This window comes from Salvia splendens, chromosome 6 (genome assembly GCF_004379255.2).
Source record: "Salvia splendens isolate huo1 chromosome 6, SspV2, whole genome shotgun sequence".
Taxonomy (NCBI): domain Eukaryota; kingdom Viridiplantae; phylum Streptophyta; class Magnoliopsida; order Lamiales; family Lamiaceae; genus Salvia; species Salvia splendens.
In genome coordinates, this window is record NC_056037.1 from 6,315,290 (window position 1) to 6,333,741 (window position 18,452).

At 36.0% G+C, this 18,452-nt stretch overlaps 2 protein-coding genes and 1 pseudogene across 2 annotated transcripts; 1 reads left to right on the forward strand and 2 right to left on the reverse strand.

The window, feature by feature from the left end:
- Nucleotides 1-647: 647 nt before the first annotated feature.
- On the reverse strand, nt 648-3,549 carry LOC121810014 (eukaryotic initiation factor 4A-2-like). The gene is made up of 5 exons (XM_042210885.1): nt 3,374-3,549; nt 2,476-2,545; nt 2,243-2,352; nt 1,635-2,065; nt 648-1,530 (listed from the first exon to the last, which is right to left on the reverse strand). The coding sequence occupies exons 2-5, from the start codon at nt 2,541-2,543 to the stop codon at nt 895-897; spliced, it is 1,245 nt and encodes a 414-aa protein (XP_042066819.1). The 5' UTR covers nt 2,544-2,545; nt 3,374-3,549; the 3' UTR covers nt 648-894.
- A 6,894-nt stretch (nt 3,550-10,443) lies between these two features.
- LOC121808608 lies at nt 10,444-15,532 on the forward strand (annotated as a pseudogene).
- Nucleotides 15,533-15,577: 45 nt separating this feature from the next.
- Nucleotides 15,578-17,587, reverse strand: LOC121808607 (ran-binding protein 1 homolog c-like). The gene is made up of 4 exons (XM_042209176.1): nt 17,339-17,587; nt 16,698-16,849; nt 16,455-16,580; nt 15,578-16,181 (listed from the first exon to the last, which is right to left on the reverse strand). The coding sequence occupies exons 1-4, from the start codon at nt 17,506-17,508 to the stop codon at nt 15,964-15,966; spliced, it is 666 nt and encodes a 221-aa protein (XP_042065110.1). The 5' UTR covers nt 17,509-17,587; the 3' UTR covers nt 15,578-15,963.
- Between the last annotated feature and the right edge of the window lie 865 nt (nt 17,588-18,452).

Below are 18,452 nucleotides of genomic sequence, written 5' to 3' on the forward strand. Positions count from 1 at the left end.
CTAAGACTCCAAGACCTTTTATCCTTCTTCAGCTTCTGCGGCGGCGTCTGGTAGTATGGAGTCACGGCGGCGGATGAAGTGCTGTAAGACCGGAAATCGCCGCCGGTGGGTCCGTAATAAGGCTCTATTTGCATGTCGGAATTCGCCATTGACTTGAGTAGTTTTTTGTTGTTGAGTTTCTTGTGAGTTTTATATCTGGTGTTGTAATTTTTCAAGGAGGAATTACGGTTAAATAGTAACACGTTTCTAGGAAATGGCCATTGGGTCTTTAATATAAATCCATTATTAATTCACACCTCTCACTTGGTACACACAAATAAAACGTAGTCTTCATTTTCTTCCTTCTTTTTAGAAATAAAAGAATACTAGTACTACAGTTTTTGTATATGGATAAGTAAAAGGGCAGACATAGAACCATTCAAAATTTAAATAAACTAATTTCAAGATTTCAACCCTCGTAGCACATTTCGCTGTCTATCCAGCTGACAGTGATATATCACCATATATCGACAGTAACAAATTGTTTCATTAAACAAAATTTTCCAGCTTCTAGAGTGGATTACAAGTTTTATAACAAGAATAAAGCATTGGAACTATATATTCACCGATATAAATAACCCTACAATGCTAGAAGAATATCATACAAGTGAAACGAAGCGAAAAAAGTGAATTTAAAATGAGACCAGGAAATCCAAATATCATCCAAATTCTTTTGACAATTACAGTACAAAGACAGAAACCAAAAATGTTGTAGTTTTGGGACAGCAATAACGTTGGGAGATCGAAGTCCTCTCCAAATAATGGTACTTAAAATCTCCCTCTTTCACACGTTAAAACTAACCTAGGAAGATAAGGGAAAATTTAACCTCTGGCACCTCAATCCTCTCTCTCTCTCTAGAGAAGGTCAGCAACGTTGGCTGGGAGCTCTTCCACAGTCACATTGTAGAACTTTTGAATGTCGAAGAGCATGCGCTCGTCGTCAGTGGTCACGAAGTTTATAGCAACACCCTTCCTCCCAAACCGCCCACTACGTCCAATACGGTGGAGGTAGTTCTCCGGCTGGGTCGGCAGGTCGTAGTTGATGACCAGGGAGACCTGCTGCACATCGATACCACGGGCCAGGAGATCTGTGGTGATGAGCACACGGGAGGAGCCAGATCTGAACTCCCGCATGATGATGTCTCTCGTGTTCTGGTCCATGTCACCATGGGTGGCAGAGACAGTATGGTCACGGCTGCGCATCTTATCGGTCAGCCAGTCGACCTTGCGCCTTGTGTTGACAAAGATGACACTTTGGGTGATGGCTAGGGTCTCGTAGAGATCGCATAGAGTCTCGAGCTTCCAGTCTTCCTTGTCCACATTGACGTAGAACTGCTTGATACCCTCAAGGGTTAGCTCATCACGCTTCACAAGGATGCGGACGGGCTTGTTCATGAATTTCCTTGTGATCTCGAGAGCCTCTGGTGGCATAGTAGCAGAGAACACACCAACTTGAATCTTGGGAGGCAGCAACTGGAAGATGTCATAGATCTGATTGAACAAATCACAGGTGTTAGATATACACTAGTAACACAAGAAGATTACAGCACAGAAAGCAAATGAGAAGGTGAGTTAGAAAAGGAAAATATGAGAACCTGGTCCTTGAACCCTCTGGAGAGCATTTCATCAGCTTCGTCCAAAACAAACATTTTGATGTAATCAGGGCGCAGAGACTGCCTTCTCAACATGTCAAAGACACGTCCTGGAGTACCAACCACAACATGAACTCCACTGGATAGAATGCGCTGATCCTCACGCACACTGGTACCACCAACACAAGCATGAACTTTTACACCGAGATAGTCACCCAACGCTCTCATCACCTTCTCAATTTGCTGGGCAAGCTCACGGGTAGGTGCCAAAACAAGAGCCTGGCATTCAACGATGCTATAGTCTAGCTGCTGAAGAATCCCAGAGCAGAAGGTTGCAGTTTTTCCAGTTCCAGATTGGGCTTGTTGAATCACATCAAGCCCCTTGCAAAAGGGGACAATACCTCTCTGCTGAATAGCAGATGGCTTCTCAAAACCTTCAGAGAATTGTATAGTAAGAACACTATAAAGAGGAGAGGATGCCACATTGCATCACTCAGATCCAATAAAAATAATTTGGGATTGATCTGAATAATTTAGTTTCATACATAAACATTATATTCACATTGATAAGCAATCTAGTAAGTTTATTAGAATTATTTTGTTCAGAGTACCATAGGCATAGATTCCTCTCAAAAGATTTTCCTGCAAGCCCATGGCATCAAAACTGTCGTAGACCTCATCATAGCTTGTGAAGAATTCCTCGCCGCCTTCAGCTCCAAGTCTGTAACCATTTATTGCAATGGGTAAAGGAAACAAGGAGTAACAAAAAAATAGTACTAGTACTAGTAACTTCTTTGTTGAGTATTAAACAACAAAATGGAAGCATGTGAATCAGAAAACTAACAGCTCATTCATCTTTGTATCAAACTGGCGAGCATCAAATTGAGAACCTTCGGGTGCTAGTCCAGCCATGACTGCACGAAAAGACTAACATAAATAAGGGAATAATAATTGGGCCATTAATATGTAGTAATAGAGAAATAAAAGCTTCTAACCATAACACCAGCTACTAGAGTGAATACAACTAAATCAATCCTAAACAACTGTGACACTAAAAACTATTCTGGTTCTAAAACTAACAAAGATGCAGGAATACAACATTACAAATCACACTCTTTGAATTATTTCAACACCAAGAGATGACTCGTGTCTGGTTGGGGAAAGAACTGTGTCAGTAACAAACATCCACATAAGATTGCACTTAACTACAATGTTCAGCGATTCCATACATCAAAAAATAGGTAGAGGACGAAATCTCCTCCATATTACCGAAATAAACTGAATTCTATTTCAATGCAGCTTACGGGTTTAACAATGCAGTAGCAGTACAAGATCGAGCCAAAAAAAACGCACGTAAAATAAGCTAAAAACGAATCTTCAAAAGCTACGAATCTCAAAAGGTAAATTTTTCAAAGAAAGCACAAGTCTTCAGTTCAGTTCTCACTCCAAGGTCAATAAGGAAATTAGTGGTTCAGAAGGAAAAAAACACGAGCAGGACGCAAATACAAGCTTGTCAGAGAAACAAAATCTCAGAAAAATAAATAAAATTCTTCAAACAAACAGATCTTCCAAATAAATACACAAGCGACTCAGATAAAGGGAAAACAAAAGGTAAAAGTTAAAAACCAAAGCAATCCATCCTGATCAAAACAATCGAGGCAGCTCAACATCAACCTAATCCGGCGAATACATAACCACGAATAACAAGCGAGCTTTTTCAAAGCGAGAAACAATGAAGTTACCTGAATGAAAAAAAAGAGAGATTTGAAGAGAGAGTCGGTGATTTAGATGTTGATTTTTGCGGCGACGAAGAGCCAAAACTCCTCGGATCTACGCCGCGGAGTTGTAGAGAGAGAGAACGTGGTGTGTGTGTGTGTGTGTGAGAGAGAGAGAGAGAGAGAGAGAGAGGGGAAAAGCCCCTCAATTTTTAGGGGTTTGGATTGAGAATGTAATCCATTGTTTATTGACGGTTATGCCCCTTCCGTGAAACGATGTCGTTGTTAGTCCAGTGGAGGTGTTGGGTGTAGTCTGTTGGGCCTGAGTATGGACCCATGGTAGTGGGCCGATGCTATTGATTTTTTCAGACATCATATGGATTTTATTTTTTGGGTATCGGTTCCCATAATTGATTTCTATAATGAGTGGAGTATATTGTTTGGTAATACTTGATCCCAGCGGCGGAGGGAGGTGGGGTCGCGTGGGGTCGGCCGACCCCACCGTCGTACCCGGAGAACCGCCTGAAAACGTCTCCCAACAGCCTCCCGATCCCACTGCGTCCAGACGTCTGCCCCAAGATTTCTCAAAGCAGCGCAGCTTTTCCTCACAAGGCGACGACTCCATTGATATCTAGTTGGGCTTAGGTTTGAGATTGGGCCTTTAGAGTATATAAATGACAACTAATAATTTCTTTATAAATTGGACTTTCAAATCTACATTTTGTTTAAACATAATTTTATAGCTAGAGACTAAACTTCAGTACTATTTGGAGGCGCAGAAGGCAGAGGCTTTGCACAAAAAATTGGTATAATCACAGATCATCATTTAATTATGTTTTATCATTTTCTTTTTTGACTTAGTATTTTGCAGTAGCTAACACTCCTAAGTTTTTGCCCTAATTTTAATAGATACTATAATAGTTATCTTTTTTAAATCAACTGATAAATAATTTTTCAGAAGACCTTAGTTCTTATAGTGGTAATGTTGACCAAGAGCCAAAACAATTGGAAAATCGTGGAATGGATACTAACAATTCCAGATTGAAATGGATGAAAATGAAATTGATGTCGATACTAGAGTGCTAGCTTAGCATATGATAGAGGTATTTAAATTGTAATATATTTTTTATTAGAAATATATTTAAATATCACTCCCTTAGGAGTCTCATTCCTTGGTGACACGGTTTTAAGAAATGTTAAGAAAAGTAAGTGGAAAAAAAGTTAGTGGAATATGAGTCTCACTTGTATATATATTAATTTTAAATGAAATGTGAGTAAAATAAGTTAATGGAATGTGAGATCCTATTACCATTTATAGGAAAAGTGAAGTGAGACTCCTATTTGCGGACAGAGGGAGTACTCTGCATTATATTTTAATTGTTAGTCTGACCCCACGATTTTTACTTCCTGAATCCGCCATTGCTTGATCCCAAAATCTGATACTAATGTATTAATGTATTTAGGCTTGTGTTCAAAATGCTAAGATTACATTAATGTCATTTTCTACCCGTATTTTAAATAAGTCACTTATCATAGGACAGACAGTATTTAATTACCATGACTAACTTGTGTATCTAATTATATCACCGACGCTTCATATAATGCTTTTATTGTTAGTGTTCCAATTAAAATTAGGAAACACAAATGGAAGCTCCTAAAAAATAAAAGATTGAGATAATTTACCGTCAACATGATGCTTTCTTTTGCATTCTAAATTATTACTATTATTTTTAAAAAATCTGAAACGCAAGTAATTATATCTTAATTTTTATATCCCTAAAAGATAGGTTCTTTATAGTTAACATGATTGACATTTTAACCTCGAGCAGTGTTCGGCTTAAATATTAGATTAGATTAGATTAAGTCTTATATATATTGCTCAATTAGGTAGATATAGTACTATATTTAATTTCATGACAATTCCACTTATTATTATTTCTGCCTTATACGTCTTGGCACTTTCCGCATGATAAAATTAATCTCAAGTCAACCAATCTTACTATCTTAATTAGACAATCCTATAATAATTTAATCTTTAGCAAATGGAATATGACTCATATGATCAAAAAAATTTAAAAAATATGACTCATAGGATCATATCTATTAATTCAAAATGAAAGATATATTTTCCAATGTAATTTGAGATCTATTTCACGTAAACATTACTAATAATGCACGCCGGCATCATAATTTCGACATTCTTCTGATTGTGTATATATTTTGATACGCACGAGAAAGTGTTATTGCTACCTAATACACGAACTTTAGTTAAATATTGGAATAAACAAAATTAAAACTTGAAAGGACAATATGTGAACATTCATTTTTCTTTGAAATGGTCCATGCGTTTTGCACGCAAATGACACATAAACTTTAAAAATATCGTAGATAGTCTCTGAACTAAGGTTTAATCACATTTTTGATATTTTTTCACTATTCATCACAATTTTGCACCAAAATGCCCCTCAAGGCATGAAGGGCATTTATGAACTTTTATTTCTAGGTATTGGATTTGATATATTATTTCTCCCTCTCTATTAGTACTAAATATGATATTTTCTTATAGTTTGAGTACCTAAAAGGATATTATTTACTTCACTTTTTCAATCACTTTATTTATGTCGAATCATCTTTCTCTCCTCTTTCTCTAACACATTTAGAAACTAAAAAATTAAAATAAAAAATACTACTGTGAAATTCTTAAATATGAAATAAATTTATATTATAAATTTAATTATCAAATAACTTGTAGCTAAATTTAATTTTGATTCTCATTTGATTACTTTTTTTAATAATAAATATTAAAAAAATTAGAATTAACTAAAATTTAAAATTTAGTTTTAATTAAAAAATTGATTTTTAATGTTAAAAAAATAATCAAATCATAATCAAAATTAAATTTTGCTATGACTTATTTTAATAATAAATATAATTTTAATTTTTATAATTAATATATTTAATAATTTCATATTATTTTTTATTTTAATTTTTTACTTCCTAAAAGCTTTGGAGAAAGAGAGAGAAAGAAGATCTAACATAAAATGAAGTAAATAATAGTATCATTTTAGGTACTATACTGGTGGAACCAATGTAGAAAAAGGGATACAACTACGGTTTCATTTGTTTCATACTATTCTCAATTACTCCATATATTTTTTCATTTTATCTATACCTTTTCTCAAATACTATACTTCACTCAAATTACTACTCCAAATATATTTTTCTCTCTTCTTATTATCATTCTTAGATAATTTATGTCAATTATTATAGTTTCATCTGTATAAGAATTTCAAATATTGGAGTAATATATTTCTACCTATATAAAAGTTCTAAATAACTTATTTATATTTTAAAGTATCTTTTATAACTATATAATTATATCAAGACAAGGAATTCACATCTAACAAAAGAAAAATAATCGTTCGAATTTTTAAGGAACAAATCACTTTTGTTAAATATCGTACCCCAAATAAAAAGTTCTGGATCCGGCACTGATAGTATATAAATTCCAATGCTCAACAATATTCATAGAATCTATATTGCTTGATGCATGAAAACTTGAATTATCTTTTAAACAAAACATGCATACCCTTCTAATAGTGCACGATCTAATTTAAATACGCCTAACATTCATACAAAAATTGTGAAAAAATACAAGCATAATCGAAATGCAGCACCCATAAAAATATGGAAGACTAATTCCAGAAGCAGCATTTGCAACATAAAAATAATAGTAAGGGTACGAAAAGTTGCGCGCCGGCACCGTGTTGCCGCCCGGATTGTAAACAGTAACTAGAGGCGGCGGCGGTGGTGGCTTCGAACGAGGAGGCGGAGGTGATGACGTCGCGGGAGAAGTGAAGTAGTAGTATGGCTGAGGTGGCGAGTAGTCGTGCGCCGGTGGAGAATATTGCGGCGGCATCGGCAGCAGAGGCGGAAGTTTAGGATTTGGAGGCGGCAAAGATGGCGGCGGAGAGCATGTGGCGGAGCATGTTTCACATTCACTAATGCATAATAGATTTGCGGATGGGAAGTTTGATTGTGGGTGTGATTTGGAGATTGATTGAAATATGATGATGAGGAAGAAGAGAGACAAGTTGTAGTAGTTTCTTGCCATGACTTCTATTGTGCTGAATGTTTTATTTTTTTTCAAGTTTTTTGGAATATGGTTATATAGAGAGAGTATTTTTGGATTAGGAATTAAATAATAACACTAGAAATGGTGTGATGGGCACAGATCCAGTTATTCTTGTACTAGCTTTTAGTAAAGTGTGTTTTTATTTATTTGTTTAATTTTGACGAGTGGCTTAATTCGAGCCATTAATACTAATTGGGAACATCAAAATTCGAAATGTAAATAATAACTTATGGCATTCTTTTTAAAATTGGGATGGGGAAGCCGTGGGATTGAACTATAATCTGATTGTTTATTCAATATCGTATTGGAACATTACTAACTAGCTCTTCATGCTGAAAAAGGTGGTTTCGGTTTGTAACTTAAAAAATAGTTTTTTGGAAAATTATATATAACCATATCGGATTTCGTACAAGTTTAAAATAAATATATGTGAAAATTATAACCGTGTTGAATGATGAAATATTGATTTTGTCAATTTATGCCTAAAAAAATCAGATGTTGGAACAAAAAGTTGATCATCTTGATAAATTCCAATTTCTAAGTAGTAGTACTACTATTAACTTATGTATTAATTAGATACCATTATATGTTTCATTTTAGGAAAACTATTTTAATATTCATTCTGCAGCTTTTGATTGTGCTTTTCTCCAGACACAATCCATCTTTTTGGTAATCGTATTTGTGCAAAGATTGTTGTTCACTTGATCCTTTTCTTGCACTGGGATATAGTAGTAAGTAGTACTACCTTTTTTCCTAAAGAGGCCTTTGATACTTTTCTATTCCCTAGTAAAAGAATTTCGTCTTCCAATCACTCGTAATGGTAGTATTTTTTTCTTCACCTATTGAGATATAATCCAAAATAAAGCACTGAATAATGAATTATCAATCGTCGTAGCATAACATGATTTTTTTTCTTCTAAAATTACTAAATATTGCAATGTAGTAGTAATAGGCAGTATAAAAAATATCTTCATCACTATATCAGGCCTGAGCTTATCGGCCACTTTATTTCTGGGCCGGCAGATGTTGCGTGCTAGACAACATCTGCGAGATGAGGGAGTGTAGCCGTTGGCCAAGTTTTAGATCTTCAATGATGAGATGGTGCAGGATATAGGGTTGAGGTCCGCCAACGCCATGAAGGCGAGGGACGCGATCGCGCATAACATGCTGCATCACAACCACGCTGATTTGATTACATTTGTGTGGTTTATACATACATATGATTTCATTCAAGAATGCTTTTGGTTTTGTCCTTCTATAGAACTGGTGATTTATTTAGCTTGTAAAACATGCGAAAAAAAGACTAATGCAGTCCAGGGATGATTCTTTGATTGCATTGCTATGCACTGCAAGAATTTGAAATTTTTAAGACTTTTTTGTGTAATGATGGACTATAAAGATTAGTTACCTAGTTTTTTTACTGAAATTACTAAAATGACATCACCTGATTTGTGTTCACATAAGTTGGATTCTGGAAATTGCAAGAAATCAAGAAAGTTTTGACTACTAGTACTTAACATACCAAACCATTTTATTTTGTTGAAATATGAACCTAAGACCATCCACAATGCCGCCCAGCCGAGCGCCGGCGCTGGCGCGGTTCGCTGGGCGGTCTATTGCAGTCGCCCAGCGGGCGAATGGAGAGAGAAACCGCGCAGCGCTGGGCGGTGCGCTGGGCGGTCCGCTTGGCGCTATTGCAGCGCCCGGATCGCCCAGCGCACCGCCTAGCGCGAAATTTAAATTTTTTTTTCCGAAACACTATATATACGCGCTTTGCTCGTCATTTTCATTCGCACCACTTGTTTTAACGAGTACTCTCTCTATCTTAATTTCTGTACAAGATCAACAAGGGAAATGGATCTCAACAACGAGCCTAGTTCCGGGAGTAGCGGGTCACAAACTCCGTCGATCCCCGTGGGAAGTGGATGGGGTCAGATGCCCGAGTACTACAACATGTACCCGTGGCAGCAGATGGTGGCGACAGCGACGGAGGCGATGGTGGCGACAGCGACGGAGGCGGCGACGACGGAGACGAGGAGTGAATTAGCACTCGTTTTTATTATTGTATTTTTTTTTAAAATTAATGTATTTTTTTAAAATTATTGTACTTTTTTAATTTTTAATATTATTATTAAACTTTTCCCGTATATGTCTCGTAAATTAAATTTCGTATATTGTGTGATTGTTAATTATTTCATTTTGTATATATTTGTTAATAGTGATGTGGATATTATGTGGCTAGGCTATGGCTGGGCTATTGCTGGGCTATTTGCTTGTTTTGATAATGTGGCAGGAGGATTTTTAGTGCTGATGATGTGGCAGTGGCTAGGCTATGACTGGGCTATTGCTGGGCTATTCCTATTGTGGATGGTCTTACAGAAAGATAATAGATTACTAAAATATTTAAAAAATAAATAATAAACATTGTTCCACCGACAAATTAAAAATATTACTACAACAAACAAACCAATTCCAGCTGCCAAGTGATTTCCTGTCATTTGGCCCATGATTTATTTATGTTTTTAGTTTTTTTTTACCTTAAAAAAAGAGAGATCGATATAAATAATTAGGCTTAAATTTAAACCATTAGATCATTTAATATTAAGGTAAACCAATAGAACAAGATGTTTACTTTATGAGTTTATGAAATATGCATACACTATAGTGTAATTGAGCTATCAATAAAAATATTAACTGAATTATTTGCCGAATCATCCGAAAATATGACAGAATGCTGAAAATTCTACATTATAAATTTCTTTTATAACTTGTTTATTGAATTCAAATTTCAAAGGATTATGACTAAAATGATGTATCCCAACAAACATCATATTGGAATATGCGTTGTAAAAATTGATCTGGAACGACGCCGTACAGTCAAACATGAAGACCCAGTCAGACTGCACGTATGTATATATATCGAGGTAGAGAGGGTACAGTGATTTATTGGAAATCTGGAGAGGGAGAGGAGGCGAGAATGGAGGAGGAAAAGAGCAATGACAACAGCGGCGAAGATGAAATTCTAGGATCGAGTTTGACTATGGAGAAAGTGGCAGCAGCGAAAAAGTACATCGAGAATCACTACAAAAATCAGATGAAAAGCATACAGGAGCGGAAAGAGAGGTATGCTTCCAATACTCATGTCGACAAGTGGCGAATTGTTTTGTTCTACTGTTTTGCATATTCGAAATGCAGCTCACTGGCGATCAATTGATTGTTTCGAGATCTAGTGCTGGCGTAGCCATTTCTGTCGTTTTTGTGCTCTAATTGTACTTCGAATTTAGGTTTTCAACAGTTTATTAGGTCGTGGTACATAAAAATTGCGTTTACTGATTCGTTTATTAATGGTTTGATTTTAGTAGTTTTACAGTGTTATTGAACTCTATTTGCATAAGCTATGGATTTTGAAGTGAATTTATGTTCAAATTAGAAAAAAATCGGTTAGTTCCTAAGTTATATGAGTAAATGTGGCAAATGCTGATAATGCCAGTTAACATTTTAGGCAACTGAAAGCTGCTCCACTTCCAGGGAGAGAGGGAGAATATATTGGAACTTGTAGCCAGAAAATCTTTCATGATCTGTTTTTATATTCAACAGAGAGTTTTTTGAATCCCTGATGATAAAGATACCTATATGACCATGGTGAGACTCGTATAAAAAGTTATGTTATATCTATTCACAAAGATATTTCGAGCCAATTTGTATGTTTTGAAAGTTTAGGTTGCCGTTTAACGTCATTGGAAAACACTAGTTTTAATGCTAATGTACATGTGTGTGGCCAGGAGGTGGATACTGAAAAGGAAGTTGGCCTCTTCAGATGTGCCCAAAGATGAACAAATAAATTTGATCAAAGATTTGGAAAGGAAAGAGACGGAGTTCATGAGACTCAGAAGGAACAAAATATGCGTAGATGATTTTGAGCTTCTTACTATTATTGGACGTGGTGCCTTTGGTGAGGTTGGTGTCACCCTTGGAGGATGTATAATCTATTTCTGTTCGATTTCTCAATATGCTCAGCCACATGAATGCTTGTTTAGCATGCCGTATTCTAATAATCTGATAAGTTTGTATCTGAGTATTTGTAGTTGCTTTATATGATTCTGATAAATTTGACATTTTAGGTCCGACTATGCCGGGAGAAAAAATCTGGCAATATTTATGCCATGAAGAAGTTGAAGAAATCTGAAATGGTCTCAAGAGGACAAGTAAAAGCATACTGAACCTTTATCCAAGGTGTTTCTTTTAACATAAAATATGCCTTTTCTAAGGAGGGAAGAGTGGATGAGAAAAAATTGCAAGATTTCAGATCATAATCATAATGAACTTCCCCAAGATATATGAAACCCGACATGAGAAATCTGAGTATCAGTTTTATTAATTCACTTTATACGAAAATATAGGAAAAACTTGTCCGCTAATCAAGAGGTCCTAATAATATCTGAATAATGTTATTATATTCCACAGGTGGAACATGTAAGAGCAGAAAGGAACCTTTTGGCAGAAGTAGGGAGCCATTGTATTGTTAAACTGTACTACTCTTTTCAAGATCCTGAATATTTATATCTTATCATGGAATATCTGCCTGGAGGTGACATGATGACTCTGTTGATGAGAGAAGATACATTGTCTGAAAATGTGGCTAAATTTTACATCGCTCAAAGTGTGTTGGCAATTGAATCTATTCACAAGCATAACTATATTCACAGGTTTGCGTATTTATATATGTGATACAAACAATTCTTACATCTGATACAATTAATTTATTATGTGATTTATCATTCTGATCCCCTTTCATTTTCTTCTTAGGGATATCAAACCAGACAATCTTCTTCTTGATAAGAACGGTCACATGAAACTCTCAGATTTTGGTCTATGCAAGCCCCTTGACTGTAGGACTTTATCCACGGTGAACGAAAACGAAGAATTGGATGATGAAAACATAAGGGAACCAATGGACATCGATGGCCGTATTCCTGGTGCTGCCAATGTTAGTAGTTGAAGAAGTCCTCTTGAACAACTTCAGCACTGGCAGATGAACAGGAGAAAGTTGGTAAATAATTGAGAGCGATGCGTGTTTTTCTTTATGCACAAACTTGTTTTTCTTTAAACTATTTAATTTTTTTCCATTGCGAAGCTTGCTGTCACAGTTGATCTTTAGTTCCTAAGTACGTAATCATCTTCACTTTATCTTTTGAAGGCGTTTTCAACTGTTGGTACACCTGACTATATTGCTCCAGAAGTGCTGTTGAAGAAAGGATATAGCATGGAGTGTGACTGGTCAGTCCAATTTCCCCCCGAGCCACCCCCTCTCCCATTCCAGTTATTGTTACACTTGATCATTCATGAAAGCTGTTTATGTTGATATTGTGATGTGTCATTTTCAAAGCTCAAATGGCACCATACAAGTCTTTTCAACTGACCTGTTAAAACTGCTGAATGTTATTATGTGCTGTGAGACTAGAATCCAGAACCACTGATGCCTAATACAACAAATATTCTTCTAACCTGTTCATAGCTTACCTCATGAATGACCACGTATATTTGCAGGTGGTCATTGGGTGCAATCATGTACGAAATGCTTGTTGGCTATCCGCCATTTTATGCGGATGATCCTATGACCACTTGCAGGAAGGTACATGCCTAAATTTATTTTCCTCTTTCATATTTGCTGATTTATAGGGTAATAGAAGATGATTAGCTTACATGCAATCAATTGTTTACATTGTCCCATCTGCATCCTTAAAAGCACTACAAAAATCTTCCAGTACATTGTGCTCCGGACCATATCCAATCAACTGCCATTGCCATTGTGAAATGAGTGCAACATACATCTATAATTCTCTCATTGCAATAACTTATGTTTTTTGTAGACCTCTCTCTGCACCATCCAAGCAATTTTGCCATGCGTTGTTCGTTTATTGTTGTTACCTTTTATTGTTAACACCAATGCATCATAAGGTAACCACCATTAATGCTCAGCAACGTAGTCTGTGTAATATTTGTCTCTGTGTTGGTTAATGTCAAACTTAATTAGCACATTTGATTCATAATAATGGAAGCTTTTATTGAAATGCTCGAAAATTGTGAATCCTTCTAGCCATTCCAAGCCTAAGCAGTATCCCTGCTTTTGCTTTCTGTTCAATGAAGTGTTTCTTTCCCCACATTCCTCCTTGCTCTGTTTTGCTTTGGCTTTTCTTTTTTGTGTGTCATTGTTTAAGGCTCCGATGATGATGTCTATACTAGTATATCGTTCCAATTGCTGAACTGCTTCACCATGTTAGTGGTAATGTAGAGATGAAGGGACAACTGAGGAGCGAGCTTGCACTCTTTTTATGTACTGTCTGGCATTTTCTCTGATTTTTTTGGCTTTTGTCTTGCACAAAATGGTACTAGATCAATTCTTGAGGTTCGACTTCCAATTCTTTTTGCCTTTTTTTTAGGTTTTATGTGCTATGGTTTTTTTGGCCACTTTTTAATGGCTTTTAGGTGTATTTGTTACCTACGAGTAGGCATGAAAATTCAGATTTTTGTTCTACCTTTATCGATGTACTATTCTGTTATTGGGATAATTAATGTAAAGGCACGACACTACAATATGACGAGCATTATTGTTATCGATGTACTAGTCTGTTTCCTGATGGAGCTTTCTTATGACCGCTAGATTGTTCATTGGAAGAATCACCTGAGATTTCCCGAAGATACCAAAATCAGCAATGAGGCAAAAGATCTCGTATGTAGTTTACTCTGTGATGTAGAGCATAGACTTGGAACAGGAGGTGCAGCTCAGATAAAGGTATTATTTGGTCCAAATGAGTCTCCTGTGCTCCTCTTCTCTCTCCATTCACACATGAGCTAATGCAGGCTCACCCTTGGTTCGTCGATGTTGATTGGAATAAATTATATGATATGGAAGCAGCATTTAAACCAGAGGTCGACGGGGAGCTGGACACCCGGAATTTCATGAAGTTTGGTGAAGTACAAACTGATCTCTTAGCTTTTATTATGTTTCGTGCCTTCCATTCCACCCCCTGCAGATAGTCATATTTATCTCCATACGTCAGGGTAGTCTTGATTTTATCTTTGAAGTATGAGATTGGTGATCGGAATTCCAGTATTATTCACGAGCCAATCTAATCTGCGATACACTTGACCATCATGCCTACACATTAATGTCATGACATGTCTGCTTCATTGTACTCGTTCCTGTGCTCGTCTTCTATTGTCTAACGTCTCACTTATTTGAACAGCTGGATCCACCAACACCATCGAAGTCTGGGTCAGGATCCTCAAGAAAGGTCTGTCTTGCTGCTCTTTGCAAACGTTAATCCATTTTCCATATTCCCCAAATTGTTGAACAGTGTGGGATTTATGTAGTTCTTTCTGATCTTGATATGATTTTTCTTCAAACAGATGCATCTAACTCCAAAAGATTTTAGTTTTGTGGGCTATACTTACAAGAACTTCGATGCCATCAAAGAGGCTCTGCGCAATAAATCAGGTACCAAGCTTTCCATATCACGAGTCACTACACTACTAGCTACTAAATAACAATCTATTGATTCATGTTGCCGAATCCTGATGGAGACGACACTGAAAATATTATTTGGCAATTGCAGACACTGCTAAATGAAACGATCCCGATGTCAGTCGGGAATGAACTAAAGATGACAGTGGAACCAGATATCAGGATGAACTCATCGATGGATGATGTAATGTCACGATAGTTGCCTACCTATGTGAGAATGGAAACATCGCAGAGGGCATGTAAATTGGTAGGTTGGCCTTCACTGTTGCCTATATCCGGTCGTTTCAGTACTGTTTGTACAGTATGGTTGGGTAGAGATGCTTGTAATAGAAAATTTAGGACTCGTGGCTTGGCTGCCCAGGTTGGTAGGAGGCCCTGCTTTCTCTTGTTGCAGATTCTGGTTTTAGACAATTTATTGCATCTCTGAGTATTCCGACATCAATATTTAATGATGTTTTAATCCAAAATCTGTAATTCTCACAATTTATAAAATATTGTAATTTTAATATTTCAATACATGCCTTTATCGTTTGTGTTCAATACTTCTAAAATGTTTAATTGACTCCGGTAGTATACGAAAGAATTCCTGCATAAATAAATTAAAGATCCACAAGAAAAGCTGAAATAATACACGCAAAGAGAAATACAGTATGATGAAGATATAATTATATGCTTCTGAGGGTAATGCACCCATGTCCAAGAATTTTGCAAATACCATCTCGACAGTAAAAAACAAATGACTCGATGCTTCAGAGGCTCCAAAACAACACCAACTGAGCCTGACCGGACCTGACCGACAACTGATGATGGACTAGTGAACAGACCAAATGAAGAAGGACCAAGGTTTCACGACTATAATCTGGTGCCGGGTTAACTCACCGAAATAACCCATGCGTCAAACCTTGTCAGCCAAAAACCAAGACAAGACTCTTCTACCAAAGGGCTCATCTCTCTCTTTTACTTCTCTGCGGAGGCTTCTGGTTTCTCATCCTCGCCATTTTCCTCTGCAGAGGACGAAGGTCCAGCTTCGGACTCGGGTTTCTCTTCCTCATCTTCAGCCCCAACACTCAACTTTTCGATAAGACTGGCTGCAGTTTTTCCTTCTTCACTCTCTCCGTTATCGGTTTTCTGTGCTTCGGCTATTTCTGCAATCTTATCCTTGAAAGTTTTGCAATCTGAAAATCAAGTAGATATTCAATATTGGAACTAACTATACACTGGAATGTATAGATAATTTCAGCTCAAGGGCAGCAAGCTATTCTACTGAACCAGGAATTATGATCGGGTTAAAGTGCAGATAGTAATACAAACAAAATTCTACTAAAATGTTATCACACACATTACATTTATTCCATTATATCTCATACTAGACAAAGCAACTAAAAAATCATGTTTCCAATTCATTTCAAAAGTCAAATACAACAAGTATTTAGATAGAATGAACTTACTCTCCACAGATGCAAACCGGATCGCAAAAGTTTCATCCTTCAGCTCTCCATCAGAGAAATCCGCAGCATGCCACACACATGATTTGTCATTCCCTTGATGCTCTTGCACAGTCATTGTGGATAGGACTGCATTTACCACGACAATAAATGGCCAATTTTTAGCAAAAATACAATATCAACATTTTTCAATAAAAAAACACCAAGTATAATATACAAATAATTCACATCTGTCTGTATACTAACCAAGGTGATTGGCGCAGATCTTAAGGGTCTTGTTCTGCCTCATGACAAGCCTAACTTTTCCCGTCTCCTTGTGCTTCAGCAGCTTAACAATCCCCACTCCCCTTTCCTTCCATTGATTACCGTCCTTGTCAAATCTGTACAACTTAGACTTCCTAGAAAAAACAAGTAATTCAGAAATCTATAAGGATCAATAGTCACACTACATTATTCAGATATGAAATCTTGTATGTTGATATGAAGTGTCATACACGGAGGTGCAGGTATAGAGACTTATCGACATATTTTTTCAAACATTTACATGACAAAGGTTAATCTACTGGATCAAGCGAATTGAATTTCAGAAGTAATATGAACATCAATCTACTCCGCAATTACATGTTTAACTTGATCACTGCAATCGTGATTTAAACAGTCAACGACACTCAAATATGATCACCACAGTAATTAGAAAAAATACCTAACTGACGAAGCAAATAGAACTTCAACGTCAATTCAGCTCAAATTCAAAATCAATCAACCATCAGCGTAAAGAAAAACCACGTCGATCTAATCTAACGCACCGATCCACTCACAACAGCAGAAATCAAACAATTAAAGACCGAATCTAACATTAATCAGCGAATTGAACCTAAAGGACTCACAACTCAAGAAGAACATCTTCGTTCTCTTCACCGGTGGTGACGGCGACTTCCTGCAGCTGGACGATCGGAGCAATCTGAGCACCGGTGTCCTCATCATCGGCGGCCGGCCTCGAATTGTCATCTTCTTCCTCCTCTCTCTTTAGAACTGTGGGCTCAGTTTCTGTAGCCATAACCGAATAATATTGAGATGGAATTTGGGATCTGCCAACAGAGTTAGGGTTTAAGCAGTGATGACAAAGATTTCTGGAGCCATCGCATCTCGATGATACTTATACATTTTGTACAGCGTAGAAGTAACGCTGACGCTATTTGGGCTTCATGGACCGGGTCGGGTTAATATTCTGTTACTCCTTGTATTAAACATATGGCTAGTGATTTTATTTTTATTTATTATACTTTTTATATATCATTATGTATTTTTTATATTTAATTTTTATCTTATTTAATAGTTTTAATGATTTGGTGCGTGTTTGAAAGTTCAATATGTCACTATATATATTTTTTAGATATTAGATAATATTTTGTATTTTATTGTTTATTTTTTGGTTATAATATAGTTGGTTTTACATAATATGACTTGGTTTTTTTAATTGTGCTATAAAACAAGTAACTATTTTAATTTTATAATATTTATGGGCTTTAAAATTGAATATAATGGCCATAATAACTCAATTTTTATTAAGGTATAAATAACATACGGTTATATATTTTTTTATTAAGGTATGAATATAGCGTCTCAAAAATTAAGAATTTAATGAAATTAAATTTTGGATTGTAAAGAATTAAAAAAATTTATAAAATCCTTAAAGGCAAAATCCTAACCTTAAGTTGTATTAATATATCATACTTATATCAAATTTTATCATAGTGAATTGAACTAAGAATTCTAATATATTTTATAAAACAAATGAGACAATATTTAATTTATAACTTTAAAATATAAAATAGACGAGTTTGGAACATGTGAATGTTTTTTTGTTGTTGAGATTTGATTGTAACGTTCTAAAAATTTAAATTTAAAGAAATTTAAATTTTGGAAAGTAAAGAATTCAAATCAAAATCGTAAACTCAATTAGTATTTTCATATAGTATCAGATTTGAATTTGACTTTTAA

What these genes read in the sequence shown, in the direction of transcription:
- LOC121810014 (XM_042210885.1), bottom strand. Translation starts at nt 2,543, where the DNA reads ATGGCTGGACTAGCACCCGAAGGTTCTCAATTTGATGCTCGCCAGTTT. An exon ending in GATACAAAGATGAATGAGCT is followed by an intron (nt 2,353 to 2,475) that starts GTTAGTTTTCTG and finishes AAATGGTTACAG; the next exon opens with ACTTGGAGCTGAAGGCGGCG. An exon ending in CCAGAGGGTTCAAGGACCAG is followed by an intron (nt 1,531 to 1,634) that starts GTTCTCATATTT and finishes TTGTTCAATCAG; the next exon opens with ATCTATGACATCTTCCAGTT.
- LOC121808607 (XM_042209176.1), bottom strand. Translation starts at nt 17,508, where the DNA reads ATGGCTACAGAAACTGAGCCCACAGTTCTAAAGAGAGAGGAGGAAGAA. An exon ending in GAAGATGTTCTTCTTGAGTT is followed by an intron (nt 16,850 to 17,338) that starts GTGAGTCCTTTA and finishes TGTTTTTTCTAG; the next exon opens with GAAGTCTAAGTTGTACAGAT. An exon ending in GATCTGCGCCAATCACCTTG is followed by an intron (nt 16,581 to 16,697) that starts GTTAGTATACAG and finishes TGGTAAATGCAG; the next exon opens with TCCTATCCACAATGACTGTG.